The 12,844-nt window shown below is 61.8% G+C and overlaps 1 protein-coding gene across 1 annotated transcript; it reads right to left on the bottom strand.

Annotated features, from left to right (window-relative positions):
• Positions 1–247: 247 nt before the first annotated feature.
• On the bottom strand, positions 248–12,616 carry LZTR1 (leucine zipper like post translational regulator 1). The gene is made up of 21 exons (XM_004592051.2): positions 12,075–12,616; positions 11,572–11,634; positions 9,230–9,286; positions 8,645–8,724; positions 7,796–7,904; positions 7,453–7,536; positions 6,787–6,844; positions 6,215–6,354; positions 5,271–5,472; positions 4,811–4,966; positions 4,465–4,575; positions 4,110–4,202; positions 3,922–4,017; positions 3,654–3,828; positions 3,294–3,463; positions 2,894–3,050; positions 2,297–2,423; positions 1,974–2,123; positions 1,452–1,557; positions 1,297–1,377; positions 248–1,182 (listed from the first exon to the last, which is right to left on the bottom strand). The coding sequence occupies exons 1-21, from the start codon at positions 12,275–12,277 to the stop codon at positions 1,066–1,068; spliced, it is 2,535 nt and encodes an 844-aa protein (XP_004592108.2). The 5' UTR covers positions 12,278–12,616; the 3' UTR covers positions 248–1,065.
• Between the last annotated feature and the right edge of the window lie 228 nt (positions 12,617–12,844).

The following is a 12,844-nucleotide window of genomic DNA, read 5'->3' as shown; positions in this document are numbered from 1 at the left end:
AGAGGGGTTCCCCCCCCCAAAGGCTTCCTGGTCGCAGAAACCCACCACAGTTGGCTGGTTTCAGCTCTAGGCTTGTAACTTCATTTATTCATGTCCCCTCTAGGGGACACGGTCAAGGAGGGCTAGTGACAGCGGGCGGGGAGCGCTGGCCCTGCAGGTGGTCCAGCTCTGGGGGAGAGGGGGTGTTCTCCACTGGAGGAATTCCTTTCTGTTGCCTGATGCCTCCTCCCCAGGCCTCACAGCCACCTAGGTGGCTCACTGAGGGCCCCCAGCTGGGGCAGGGGGAAAGAGGCATCAGTCCCCCACAGCAAGCTCCACTTCCTGCCTACCAGGCCGACAAAGCAGAGTGGGTCCTCCCCACTGCAGGGCAGCTGCCTGGCCATCTCTGGCTGTGGGACGGGGGCTACCCTGGACACCTCCTGCAGCCCCTCAGCTACCTGTGTGATAGGGCTGCCCCAGGTGGGAATGGTGAATTGTAGATGGCATTAGGGGAGAAAAACAGACAAGATGGAACCCATATTGGAGGGGGCGGGGAACCAGGTAGGTTAGGGTCAGGGTGGCCTTTCTATGCCAGAACATTTTCAAGGGGCCTGTCTGCCAGCTTCTCCCCATCCCAGGCCTAATGCTCACCCAGAGGTTCCTGTAGCTCTGCCTGGCAGTTGGGGACCAGCTCCACCCTGCGGTGCCAAGGGCCAGGAGCTGACTTCAGCGCCTTCTCTCATAACTCACCCCGGCTCCAACCCCAGCTCCATGACCAGCCCCACTCACAGGTGTCTCAAAGGGTGGCTCCCTGGGGCCATGCTGTCCTGCCTGGTGCCCTCTGCCCCCCAGCACAGGCCCTAATGTCTGCATCCACAATGCCCAGACCATGTCTCCTCTGCCTCCCATGGCTTCCCACCTGGGAGAAAGTACCGAGTGGGTGGGAAGGGCTCTGCTTCTCCGTGTCCCTGTGTGACTGCCTGGCCCTGTGTCCTCTCGGCTCCTCTCGGTGGTCCCAGCAACCCTGGCTCTTGGCCCAGCAGGTGCAGTGGCCAGTCCCTGTGCAGGCTGCGGTGCCGCAGGCCATCAGATGTCAGCCCCCAGCTCCGCGCACTGCTTGTCGGAGATGTGAGAGGCCAGGGAGTCGATGATGTCCAACAGCAGCTGCTGACTCAGCGACCTCAGCGTGGGCAGCTTTGAGACCTGTGGGGGGGAAGACAAGAATGAGAGAGGCATGGATTCGAGGGGTGCTCGACCCCTGCTCAGGGTGCAGGGCTGGCTCCTGAGCCCACAGGTGCCAGGCTCAGGCAGGCTGACCTTGGTGAACTGGTGCACGATGATGTGCAAGCAGTGCCGCTTCATGTCCAGCGCCTGCGTCTTATCGGCCGCCTCCAGGATCTACAAGGGCAGCAGTGACGCTGAGGCCCGGCCCCCCGGGCCCTCGGGGGAGGGGAGCGGGCCCCGAGCGCTACCTGTAGCACGTTCTGCACCGTCACATTCATCTCCAGGTTCTGCTTGCAGTAGGCCTGCAGCCGGTTGTTGTAGAAGCCGTAGTAGTAGGGGGCGGCAAACAGGTAGCTTTGGGGGGCATTGGTTAAGGAGCCACCCACCAAATGCAGAAGGAACAGGGACCCGTCCTAACCACATGGAAGGTGGCTAGAACCCCACTGCCTAGACGGGGCAGGCTGTCTAATGTGAACCACCAAACCCAAATTCTCTTTCTGGGAGCCACGTGTGCATCTAGAGGCTGACTATCCCTCACTGAGATGTTCACATGTGGCTCCTGCAGGGGTGCAGAGCCCCACGGGAGTGAGGTCCCCGGAAACCACGCCTCGCCCATCTGCTTGCCTGCGGCACAGGGCATGCATCTGGCAGGCTCGAGGGTCCACCTGCCTCTCCTGGCTGCCAGCACCTCCCCACCTCTCCTGGCTGCTGTGGGTGCCCCCAGCCCAGGCCCAGGCCCAGGCCCAGGCGGAGTCGCGGCTGGAGGATGCAGCGAGTCCTCGGGCGGCATGTTGACCTCGCCGTAGTAGATGTAGCGCAGCATGGACTCGAAGGCTTGCCGGCTGGGCACCATCTCCCCAATGGAGATGTTCACCTGCCCATCCTCGGGCATGAAGGACCGGAACATGGCTTCGAAGTAGCTGCAGGTGCAGAGCGGACCCTCAGTGGAGTGAGACCAGCATGCTGACAGGGGTGGGGGAGGGGGCAAACCCTAAGTGGGGTGAGACCAGTGAGTGGGCAGACCCTCAGCAGGGCGAGGCCACTGTGCTGGCCAGGGGCCCAGTGCCCTCCCACCTGGGGGCTCGGGCCCCACCTGGAACGGGCAGCCAGGATGGCTTTGTGGGCTGGCCGTGGGTGCCCATCCAGCAACAGCGTGATGTCGCAGAATTCTGCGCCCGCCCCCTCCAGGTATGCCTTCATGTCCTGGATGAGAGAGGTGCCTGGGGGATGGAGGGTGAGGTGGTATGTAGAAAGGCCCCTAAGCAGGTGCTCCTCACCCCCCACATACCCCAGGCAAGAGTTGGGGGACAGCTTTGTATCTGTCCACGGGACCCCATGCTCACTGCCTCCCTGGGACTGGAGGCCTCTTGGTGGTCGTCTCTCCTCCCCTTCACCCCTCCCCCTCCCACACACGCTGTGCCAAGAGGGAAGCTGTACAACTGACCACATGACCCTGGGCCAGCACTGGCATCCCAGCCACAAAGGGGTTCCAGTGTCTACCGCATCCCCAAATGGGCTTAGGTCCCGGCTCCTGGCTGCCTGCTTCCCCCCACCCCTATGCCTGGAGAGCCCTGGAGTTCCTCCATGCCATCCACATGGGGCCTACCAGGCACTGCCCCCTGTGGTTCACAAGTTCGTGCCCTATAACACCGCCATTACCTCCCTCCCCTGGCACCCCCCACCTCCCTACCAATGTCCACAGGCTGATCGGAGGGGGCACGTGGGGGTGGCTGCTGCTTGCGCCGCACAATCTCCACAATGAGGGGGGATGAGAGGCGTTCGAACTCCTTCATCATTATCACCTGGTTGAAGTGAGACTCCTTCACCACGAAGTTCAGGCAGTGCTCCTGGGACAAACAGGGCCATCAGACCAGGGCCTGGCAGTGGGAGGTGTGGCCTGAACAGGCCCGCCCATCCTCCCACAGGGCCCTACCTTAGCTGGTCCAGGGCCCCAGGGAGAGGGTAGTGTGTGAGGTGGAAGGTGTGGCCTTAGGCAGGCCCTGCCCACCCTCCCACAGGGCCCCACTTTCAGCTGGTCCAGGGATGGGAAAGTGTGTGGCCTGGGAAGGCCTTGCACCCTAGGGCCCCACCTTGAGTTGGCCCAGCTGCAGCCGAGCAGCGCTCTCACAAACCACCAGCACGTTCTGCAGGTCCACCGAGGCCTCAATGTACTGCCGGCACAGCTGCTCCAGGCGGCACAGCTGGAAGCTCAGCGCCAGCTTGTACACATCCATGATGAGCAGCACATCCTCCACGTGGCCTGCACCCAAGAGCCACTTAGACCTTGGAGGAGGGCAGGGTAGGGCAGGGGGCCAGGACCCAGGGCTACCCAATCAGGTGGCTGGGTTGGGGCCAGTGAGGGCCCTCAGATGGCACAGCGGCCACCCTGCTGCCTGCATGGCAACAGCACCTCCCCCACCCCATCACTCTTGCGCCCTGCCAGGACAGACCTTTCCGTGGGTATTTGATCTTGTCCGTGTAAAGGAACTGCATAAGCACCTCGAAGGGCCGGGCCTCAGCCTCACGGATGGCCACGCGCAGCAGGGGTGGCCGGGCCCCAGCCCCGGCCCCAGCTGGGCCAGGGGTGTCCCTGGCTGTCGAGGCCACTGCCTCCTCCTCCAGCTTCTGTAGGTGAGAAGGGTTCTGTTCACAGGGTACACCCCACGGACCAGCGGGGATGCTCCCCTAGGCAGGGCCAGGTCAGGGTGGGCGCCTCACCTGGGCCAACCGCTCGCGTGCCTGCACGATCTTCCTGCGGAGCCAGCGACTGCGGGCTGTGACAATAACCACATGGCCCTGCACGCACTCTTCCTTCTGCACAGAGTGAGGCAGGGCTGAAGGCTCAGGAGGCCCTGCCCCACCCCTGCAGGGACACGGGGGTGTGTGACAGCAGCCAGGGCACCCACCTCGCCCAGCACGAACTCCACATCACAGAACTGGCGGCTTTCCCACAGCCGCCCATAGTCCTCGTGCAGGGTGCACTTAGGGTAACAGGAGAACTGCCAAGGAGGAGAGCCCCAGGTCAACCGGGATGGCAGGGTACCACCAGCACACCTCACCTCCCTAGGAGCTTGTCTCTGCACCCACTGTCCTCACAGGCCAGCCCTGACCAGCGGCTCCTCCAGGCCTGGAAGGGGCTGACCCAGGGAGCCCACACTCGCCTCTGGCTCTGCCCCTGGCCTGTGAGTATGCTTCAAGACCCCACACTGAACCCTGGCCGGTGCAGTAACTCTGCCACTGCCACCCGGCCCCCAGCCCCACCTGGAACCTGTACATCTCCCCGCTACGGATGTTGTTGTCCACGGTGCCCCCGAAGATGTACATGGCATCCGAGATGACAGCGGCTGCGTGGAAGAGCCTTCCGCTGGGGAGCTAGGGGAGGGGAGCAAGTCAGCAGGGGAACGAGGCACAGGGGTACTCTGGGGGCCATGGGGCACATCTATGGGGCGGGTCTCAGAGCACAGCACCCATCAAGGGGCGTGACCCCCAGGAGCTAAGCACGGGGCCAGGGCCACCTTGGCCATGTGACCCTGAGCAGGTGCTCCCTGGAGCCTTGGCCTCTCCGTCTGTGAGTGGGGGAGGGGTAGGCTGGTCAAGGGGTCCTCACCTCAGAGGCTGGTTGCAGAGGCTGCTTGGCTGAGGTGGTGCCGAAGTCCAGCCCAAACACATCCCGGGACTTCTTGAAGCCGCCTCGCTCCTCAGATGTCGGGGTGGGCGCCTCGTCTGAAGCAGATGCCCGCTCCGGCACTTCCGCCCCGCTGACCTGGGTGGCAGGGGACCGTGCAGGTACAGAGGGTTACAGGGTGGAGAGACTGGCTGCAGGGCACAGGCACGCAGCCAGAGGGCCGAGGGGGGCTCCCGGGAGAGGAGAGGGCATCCAGGGGGCAGACATCTAGGGCTGAGGGCCCTGGGTGTCCTGGCCATAGTCCTGGTGTCTGGCTGGAGCCCTGGGACATCCTGAGGCTGTGGGGGACAGGGGGGAAGGTGGCACCAGGACAGGAGCCCTCCTGCCCCCCAAAACCCACCCCCAGTCGCTCTCCCTGCACCTGAGCCTTGGCGGTGCCCACCTCGCTGTCGGAACTGGGCTGGACGACTTCCCAGGTCTGAAAGTCCACATCATAGCAATGCAGCTCGTTGGGCAGCGTGTTGTCGGCTGCGCCTCCAAACACATAGAGGTGGCGATCGAAGGCCACCATGGTATGCCCATAACGCCGCTGGGGCGGTGGCGGGGAGCCTCGGAGCAGGTGCTCCGTGGGGATCCGTGTCCATCTGGGTTGGGGGCAAGCACACGAGCATTAACAGGTGCTGGGGGAGGGGGAGAGAAGACAGTTGGGACTCCCCTGCAGCCAGACAAGGCCCTGCTACAGCAACACTCACACTCAGCTCTGGCACTATGTTTGCGCAGCTCCACACAGCCCACACGAGAGTCAGACCTGAAGCCCCTTCCCTGCCCATCCATGGAGCAGGCAGCAGTGCCAGGGTGGGAAGTGTAGACAACCCCACGGCCCAGCTCCCATCCCGGGAGGGGGGCTGCTGAAACCCACACCCCACTGCTGATCCCACTGTGCACCTCACCTTCCCCATGGTGGCTTAGTCAGCTGGGCGGTGACAACCCCCCCATGGCGCTCCCTTCTGCCTCCAATGCCCAGGCCTTCTTCCTACCCATCCTGCCCTCTGGGGTGCCCCCAGCTTCCTTGCAGACCCAGGTCCCCTGGACCTACAGTGGGTATTCCTTATTCTGGCTCCCTGGGCCAGAGGCCAGCAGCAGTACCACCACCACAGACAGGGGTTCAAGGCTGCCTGTCCACTGAGGGCACCATAAGGTCTGGACACCCTCTGAATGCATGAGATGCGAGCCGGCAACATTTGGTATTGGCAGTTCCCGGACAAGCCCTCTCCGATGGCCTGCCGTAGGTGCCTACGTGTCTGGGAGCTCAGAAGGGGTGCGCCACTGTGCTTTGCAAAGGGAAACCTGGGTACTGCGCACATTCACCTGCCTCAATGCACTCACGTCTTATCCTTGAACTCGAACTGGAAGAGGTTGTTGGTGATCTTGGCGCCGCTCTGCCCGGAGAACACGAACATCTTGTCTCGGCACACGGCCACAGGGAAGTTGCAGCAAGAAGGGGGGATCTCACCGCTCTGTGCCACCTGGCAGGGGGCGGGACAATCAGTCAGGGGCAGAGGCCCCCCCTTCCCCCATGCCCAGGCTCAGCCCCCTTGCATGTAGCCGGTGTGGTCACTTGGGCGCTCCCTGCTGTCAATAGCTAGGGGCTAAACCACCCCAGGGGTTAGGTCAGCATGCAGGACACAGGATAGCACAGGGAGGGGACTTCCTTGTGTGCCAGTGGGGGTGGCTTCGGCCCACATCACACTTTACCCTGTCACCCATGGCTCTGCCCACCCAAGGCCTGTTTCCAAAGTTGCTGCACAGGGCAGGGCACAGGTGCAGCTGCGGCGGGTTGCCAGGGAGGAAGGGAGTGACGCTTGGGGGTGGGTGGGAGACATATGAGGCAAAAGGGAGGAAGTAGTTTGTGCCCTGCACCCCTGCCCCCACCCCCTGCCTGTACCCTAGGCACTCACCTCCTCCCAGCCTGTGAGCTCCCGGTCCTGGAGGCCAACGGTCCACATGTCATTCAACCTGTGTTAGGACATGAGGTCGGTGGCCCTTCGGGTACGGCGGTCAGGGTGATGTGCCCAGAGCATGGGACAGGGGACTGCCTGTGCAGCCCTAAGGTGGGGTATTCGGGGGCTGCGCCCTGACTCCTCCCTTGGCCCAGCCTGAGAGGCCCTGAGCAGCCTCCTGCACCATGGCCCAGCCCTGATCAGCTCACCCCAAGCCCCACGCCCCTACTCCCAGAGGCTGGCAGCTAGAGAGCCACACCCAGGAGGGCTTTCTGTAACATCCAAGCTTGAGGCAACAAGCCCATGTTACTTTTGTAATGAAAAGAACACAGCAAAGCTGTGTTTTTTTAAACCAAGAGGAGAAGTGTCTGTGGCATGTGCCGGAAGCCACGGCTGGGGCTGAGCCTGACCCTGCCTCCTACCCACCCCAACTCCTCCCTCCTCCCATGGGCCTGAGTACCCTCATCCAACAAACGAAGGAGCCAAGGGGTCAGCCGGGGGAGCTGCCCACAACCCCCTCCTGAGAAGGGTTCCACCTCCCCAACTGGAGCCCCCACATGCACCAAGGCTGGCTCCTTATCCAGGACAAGGGAGACGGCACATACTGCAGGGTCACCCCCTTACCTGGCGTTGCCGTCATAGCCGGCAAAGATCCACAGCTTGTCACTATACACTGTGGCCCCGTGGGCCGACCTGGCAACTGGCAGCCTGCACGAGGAATGGAAACCCGGACAGAGGCTGTGCCAGGGCAACTGGCAGCTGAGAGAGGAATTCAGGCATCCCTAGCACGGCACCAAGGGGCAGCTAGGGAGCTGGGAGCATTTTGTGGACAGCTGTGAGTTGGGAGTCGGTGCCCAAATACCAGGATCCTCTAGGTATCTGGAAAACCATGGGGTGGGGCTGGATCCCCGGCCCACAGCGCCCTAGAAACCCCACTGGATCCCACAGCCTCGGTCAAGTCTCTCACCGCCCTTCAATTTTCCACTCTGTCCACTGGCCAGTTGCAAACTTGTACTCGAAGAGGTCATTTTTATTCTTCAAGTTCGAATTGGAATAAATGTCCCCAGTGTAGCCCCCTGGTGGTGAGAGTAAGACTTGGTCACACCGAGACAGAGCTGAAGTCTTCACCCGTTGGGCAGGGTGTGTATGTATGTGTGTGTGTGTGTGTGTACGTGTGTGTGTGTGTGTGTGTGTGTGTGTGTGCGTGTGCATGTGAGTATGTGTGGGGCGGGGAAGTGGAACACAATTTTGTTCCTTTTAAAATGCACCTGCTGGGGACCAGCATTGTGGTATAGTGTGTTAAGCTGCCACCTGCAGCCCACGTGAGCACCAGTTTGAATCCTGGCTGTTTCACTTCTGATCTAGCTCCCTGCTAATGTGTCTAGCAAAGCAGCAGCAGATGGCCCAAGTGCTCGGGTCCCTTCCATCCACAGGAGAGACCCAGAAGGAGTTCCACCAGCCGCAGCCATTGCACTTCTTTGGAGATAAACCAGAGGAGGGACCATCTCTCTCCCTCTGTCCTCCCCTTCCTCCATCTCTGTAACTTTCAAATAACTATCTTTTATAAATGCACCTGCTGCCTGCTGGGCTCAGTGGACACTCAGAGGAACAGGACTGTGTTCCCTGCCCCAGACCAGTCACCGATGGGCCCAACCCAACCCCATGAGCCCAGGACAGTTAGGGGACAGGAGCTTCCCCTCCTCCAGAGCACGGGAGGTAGAATGCAGAGCCCTGGCTAGGTGCTAAGAGGCTGAGACCCCAGTGCTGGCGGCAGCGAAACATCTGTAGGCCCAGACAGTGGTGGGAGGCAACTTACCAAACACAAACATGCTGCTCCCGTAGACCACGGCCGAGTGGTGGTAGCGAGGTGCTGGTGGGGTCCCTGTGGTGAAGGCCCTAGGGGTGGGCACACAGGTAGCAGGTGTCAGTAAAGGCCCAGCCATGTGCACACACTCCATCACAAGAACTCTTTTAAATGTGCTGGGTATTTTGTGAATCTGCTTTTGCCAAAGGACCTCTTCTATGGCTACAAGGTCCCGGGCACACCTGCTTGGCCACTACTTGCTGAGGCTGTGGGGTGCAAGGTGAATCCCCCTCGAGTGCGGGCTGCTCCCGGCAAGGGGCTGCACTGCTGCAGGGGACACGTGGAGGTAGCAGATGCCCAACCCAAGACCACATGGCCCAGGGAAGCCTCTCTCTGAGGGGAGGAGGGAAGAGGCACACTAGGAAGTGGGGCCGGGCCCAGGGAAGCCTCTCTCTGAGGGGAGGAGGGAAGAGGCACACTAGGAAGTGGGGCCGGGCCCAGGGAAGCCTCTCTCTGAGGGGAGGAGGGAAGAGGCACACTAGGAAGTGGGGCCGGGCCCAGGGAAGCCTCTCTCTGAGGGGAGGAGGGAAGACCCACCTGCACCAGGAACAGTCCTTCACGTCGAACCGCAGAAGGTCGTTGAGCATCGTCTTCCTGAAAAACAGCCAAAGAGAGTGTGGCATTGGCCGGGTGTACACTGCAGGGCCAGAGACAGGCACCGGGCATAGCCCCAGGGGCAAAGGTGTTTGTGTTGGCCCTCCCTGCACCCCACCCTCACCCAGGCCGAACCAGGTAACTGACCAGTTGATGGCCAAGGGACAAGGGTGGTGCCCACGAAGAATCAGCTCACCCTGCTGAAGTGGCACCTGGGGTAGCCACACAGCTGAGGGCATGACCCTGGTTTCCCTCTGGAGGCCACTCTCAGGGGGCTGATAGATGGGCATGAGTCATTGCTTGGATCTCACCCTAGCCTGCAGGATCCCAACCTCAGGGGAGGCCCTTCTCCTTCCTCTTCTTGCTACTTCTTTATACTGCAAACCCAAAGTAACAAGTGCATCTAAGAGAATGCTACATCTGAGGCAGCAGCTGTCTCCCGGAACAATCCCATCTCCTATCCCACCTCTACCTCCTGCCTCCGGGCCAGCTTCCTGAGCAGACACACCCTCGGGGTGGCAGCTGGGGTAGGCCCAAGTGATGGCTGTCCTGCTACCCATGTAGGAAATCCGGATGGAGTTCCCGCGTCCTGACCTTGGGAAGCAGGAAGAACAACCAGTTGCCCCTCATGCCAGGTAGCACTGCCTCCCATTCCTGCATTTTGCAGGACAGGAAGCAGCCACCTGGGGGACAAAAAGCTTGAGGCCACCCAGCACTGAAGTTGCTGGGACTAACCCCCAGCCCACCCCCTTTGTCAATCAGCGCGCCCTCCTAGAAAGCCGTCCTTCTGTACCACGGCCAGTTTTTTACAAAACCACACCTGGCGAAAGACCAGTCTGCACTCCAACTCTTGCCACCCATCTCTGAGGCTAAACAGGATTCTGGGAGGACAGTCTGGGACTGACTGAGCTCTCCCACGCTACAGCAAATCAACATGGAGTCACTCCTGCTAATGCCTGGTAAACGGCAACTCAGAGGGAGCAGACAGTCCCCAAACAGGCCAGCTTTTCCTGAAAACAAGATTCCAGTCTACCCATGACAGCACAATAAGAACAGTTCTCTATGAGAACCATGGCTCATCTGGCTTTCACCCGTTATTTTTTTTTCCCTGTTATTCAGAGTCCTTGTTCTATCTTACAAAATGTTTCACATTGTATGCAGCCTACAGGATTCTGCTTCTGGCTACAAGTTGCCACAGGCAGAGCTGCCTGCTACAAGCCCACCCCATTTCCCACCCACTGCTCGGGGCGGGGGTAGAACACCACTGCCTCTTCTGTCCCAGGTTCCAGGCAACAGCTTGCAGGGGGATGCCTGGGTGCTGGGCCACACAGATACCAGAATGCAGGTGTGACCCAAGGGAGACAGCAGGGGTGGTGTGTGTGTATGTGTGCCAGTTTGCTTCTGGGATGACCAGGGGAGGCCTGACTCACAAGGTGCACTGGAGTGGGGTTAAGGGGGGAGGCTGAGAAGGAAAGAAGTGGGAGTCCCCAAAAGGTGCACCGCGAGCAAGTCCAGGGGAATCCTCAGGCAGCAGGGCAGCCAGTGTGGCTGTGTGCAGGGAGGGGGCAGACGGGAGCAGCAAGGAACACCTTACACTGCCCAGAGGACCTTGCATCCAGAGGAGGGGACCCTGGCACCCAGAGGAGGGGATCCTGGCACCCAGAGGAGGGGACCCTGGCACTCAGAGGAGGGGACCCTAGCACCCAGAGGAGGGGACCCTGGCACTCAGAGGTGGGGACCCTGCACCCAGAGGTGGGGACCCCGCACTTAGAGGTGGGGACCCTGCACCCAGAGGTGGGGACCCTGCACTCAGAGGTGGGGACCCCAGCATCCAGAGGAGGGGCCCCGGCATTCAGAGGTAGGGACCCCGGCACCCAGAGGAGGGGACCCTGGCACCCAGAGGTACAGACCCTGGCACTCAGAGGTGGGGACCCTGGCACTTGAAAATGCAGAGAAAGATGGGGGCAGCAGACAGGCAGGGGTGGGATACAGTGGTGAAGATGATGCTTGGGGGATCGCAGGGACAGCTCTGGTACCTAAGTCCCTGCCACCCACATGGGAGGAGAGTGGACTGAGTTCTGGGCTCCTGGCTTCAACTTGGCCCAGCCTTGACTCTACTGTGGGAATTTGGGCAGGACCGGGGTGCAGGAGACAGGAGAACCAGCAGGTGGGAGAGCTTTCCTTGCCTGTCTCTCAAACAAAAAGGAAAAAACAATTATCATTATTTATTTATAAAGTAAAAATTGGAAGGACTTGGGGGTGGGATGAGGAACGCACACACTCACCCATTGTCGCCACCAAATACGTAGATGGCATCCTTGTAAGCCACCACTGTATGTTTGCTCCGGCTGCAAAGAAGCAAAGCGGCAATGTGGGAAGGGAGGGAGCGGATAGCTGGTGAGGCTGGAGTTCATGGGGGGGGGGGGCGGGCGGGGAGGCAACCCAAGGCATGGAACAGTGCCATTCATGAACTGCCACATTCATCCGATGGCAGAGAGCCCTAAACCCACCCCTCCCAAACGATTCCGCATGCACGCAGGCAATGTCCGACGCAGCAGGTGGAGGCAGCGATGCTGGGACTATCCATCCCCCAGACAGCACCTGGGGAGCCCCGGCCCCGGCCCCAGCCCCTAAGATCAGCAGCTCTAGCACAGGGCACAGCTCTCTGGGGCAGCACCGTCCTCCACTCCGCCACACAGCGGCCCGGGCGCCATCACCTCCATTCCAAGTTTCCCACGCCCTGGCCTCGCCCCTGGACCCGCCCCCTGGACCCGAACCCCCGCCGTACCGGGCACCCACGAACTCGTCACAGGGCGGGAGGCGCCGCCAGCGATGCACCGTTTCGAAGGGCCCAAAATTAAGGGTCAGGTACTCCACACTGTCCGAGCAGCTGTGGTCAAAGTCCACGCTGGGGGCTACCTTGGACCGCGCGCCGCCACCGGCCAGGGCCCCGGCTCCGATGGGGGCCCCGGAGCCGCCCGGGCCCGCCATCCCGGGCCCCGCCGGCTCAGCCACCGGCAGCTGCACGGCCCTCGGCGGCCTCCGCCCAGACGGGACTACATGTCCCGACAGGCCCTGCGCCGACGCGTGCGGTACTTCCGACCAGCGCCACGGTCTGGCCGGTCCGCCCTTTTCCGACCAGCCCAGCTCTCGCCGATACGACGGGCGAGGGCGGTGGGTCCTGGCTTTCTCCCTTGGCTGCCAGCTGCGTGTGACCTTCTAGAACGCATTTCCCGCGCCATACGGCCGTCGGTGGCCGCGGGACTCGGCGCCAGGCCCACAGGCCCCTGCGAGGGAGGCTCGCAGCTCCCGGCATGCCGTCTGTCTGTGCGCTGCGCAGATCGTCCGCCCGGACGGACACCCAGACTGAAGGTTCCGAGTTCGTCGAGCGGCCTCCGCACGCCGCGCCCGGGTCCCCCTGGCTGCTCGCGCCTCCTGCCTCCCCGGGTCCTCTGCGCTGTGGGGCGCGGTGGGGGGGCTGTGTTAGGACCAGCTGCTACACCCCGAAGTGGGCAGACCCAGCCCCGTCCCCTAAAGCGAGACTCCGGAATGGCCTCG

The sequence above is a fragment of the Ochotona princeps genome, chromosome 29 (genome assembly GCF_030435755.1).
Source record: "Ochotona princeps isolate mOchPri1 chromosome 29, mOchPri1.hap1, whole genome shotgun sequence".
NCBI lineage: Eukaryota > Metazoa > Chordata > Mammalia > Lagomorpha > Ochotonidae > Ochotona > Ochotona princeps.
Note: the sequence above shows the minus strand (reverse complement) of the source record. Positions and strands in the feature narration are given on the sequence as shown.

What these genes read in the sequence shown, in the direction of transcription:
- LZTR1 (XM_004592051.2), bottom strand. Translation starts at nt 12,277, where the DNA reads ATGGCGGGCCCGGGCGGCTCCGGGGCCCCCATCGGAGCCGGGGCCCTG. An exon ending in TGGAGTTCGTGCTGGGCGAG is followed by an intron (nt 4,018 to 4,109) that starts GTGGGTGCCCTG and finishes CACTCTGTGCAG; the next exon opens with AAGGAAGAGTGCGTGCAGGG. An exon ending in CGATCAGCCTGTGGACATTG is followed by an intron (nt 2,424 to 2,893) that starts GTAGGGAGGTGG and finishes TCCATCCCCCAG; the next exon opens with GCACCTCTCTCATCCAGGAC.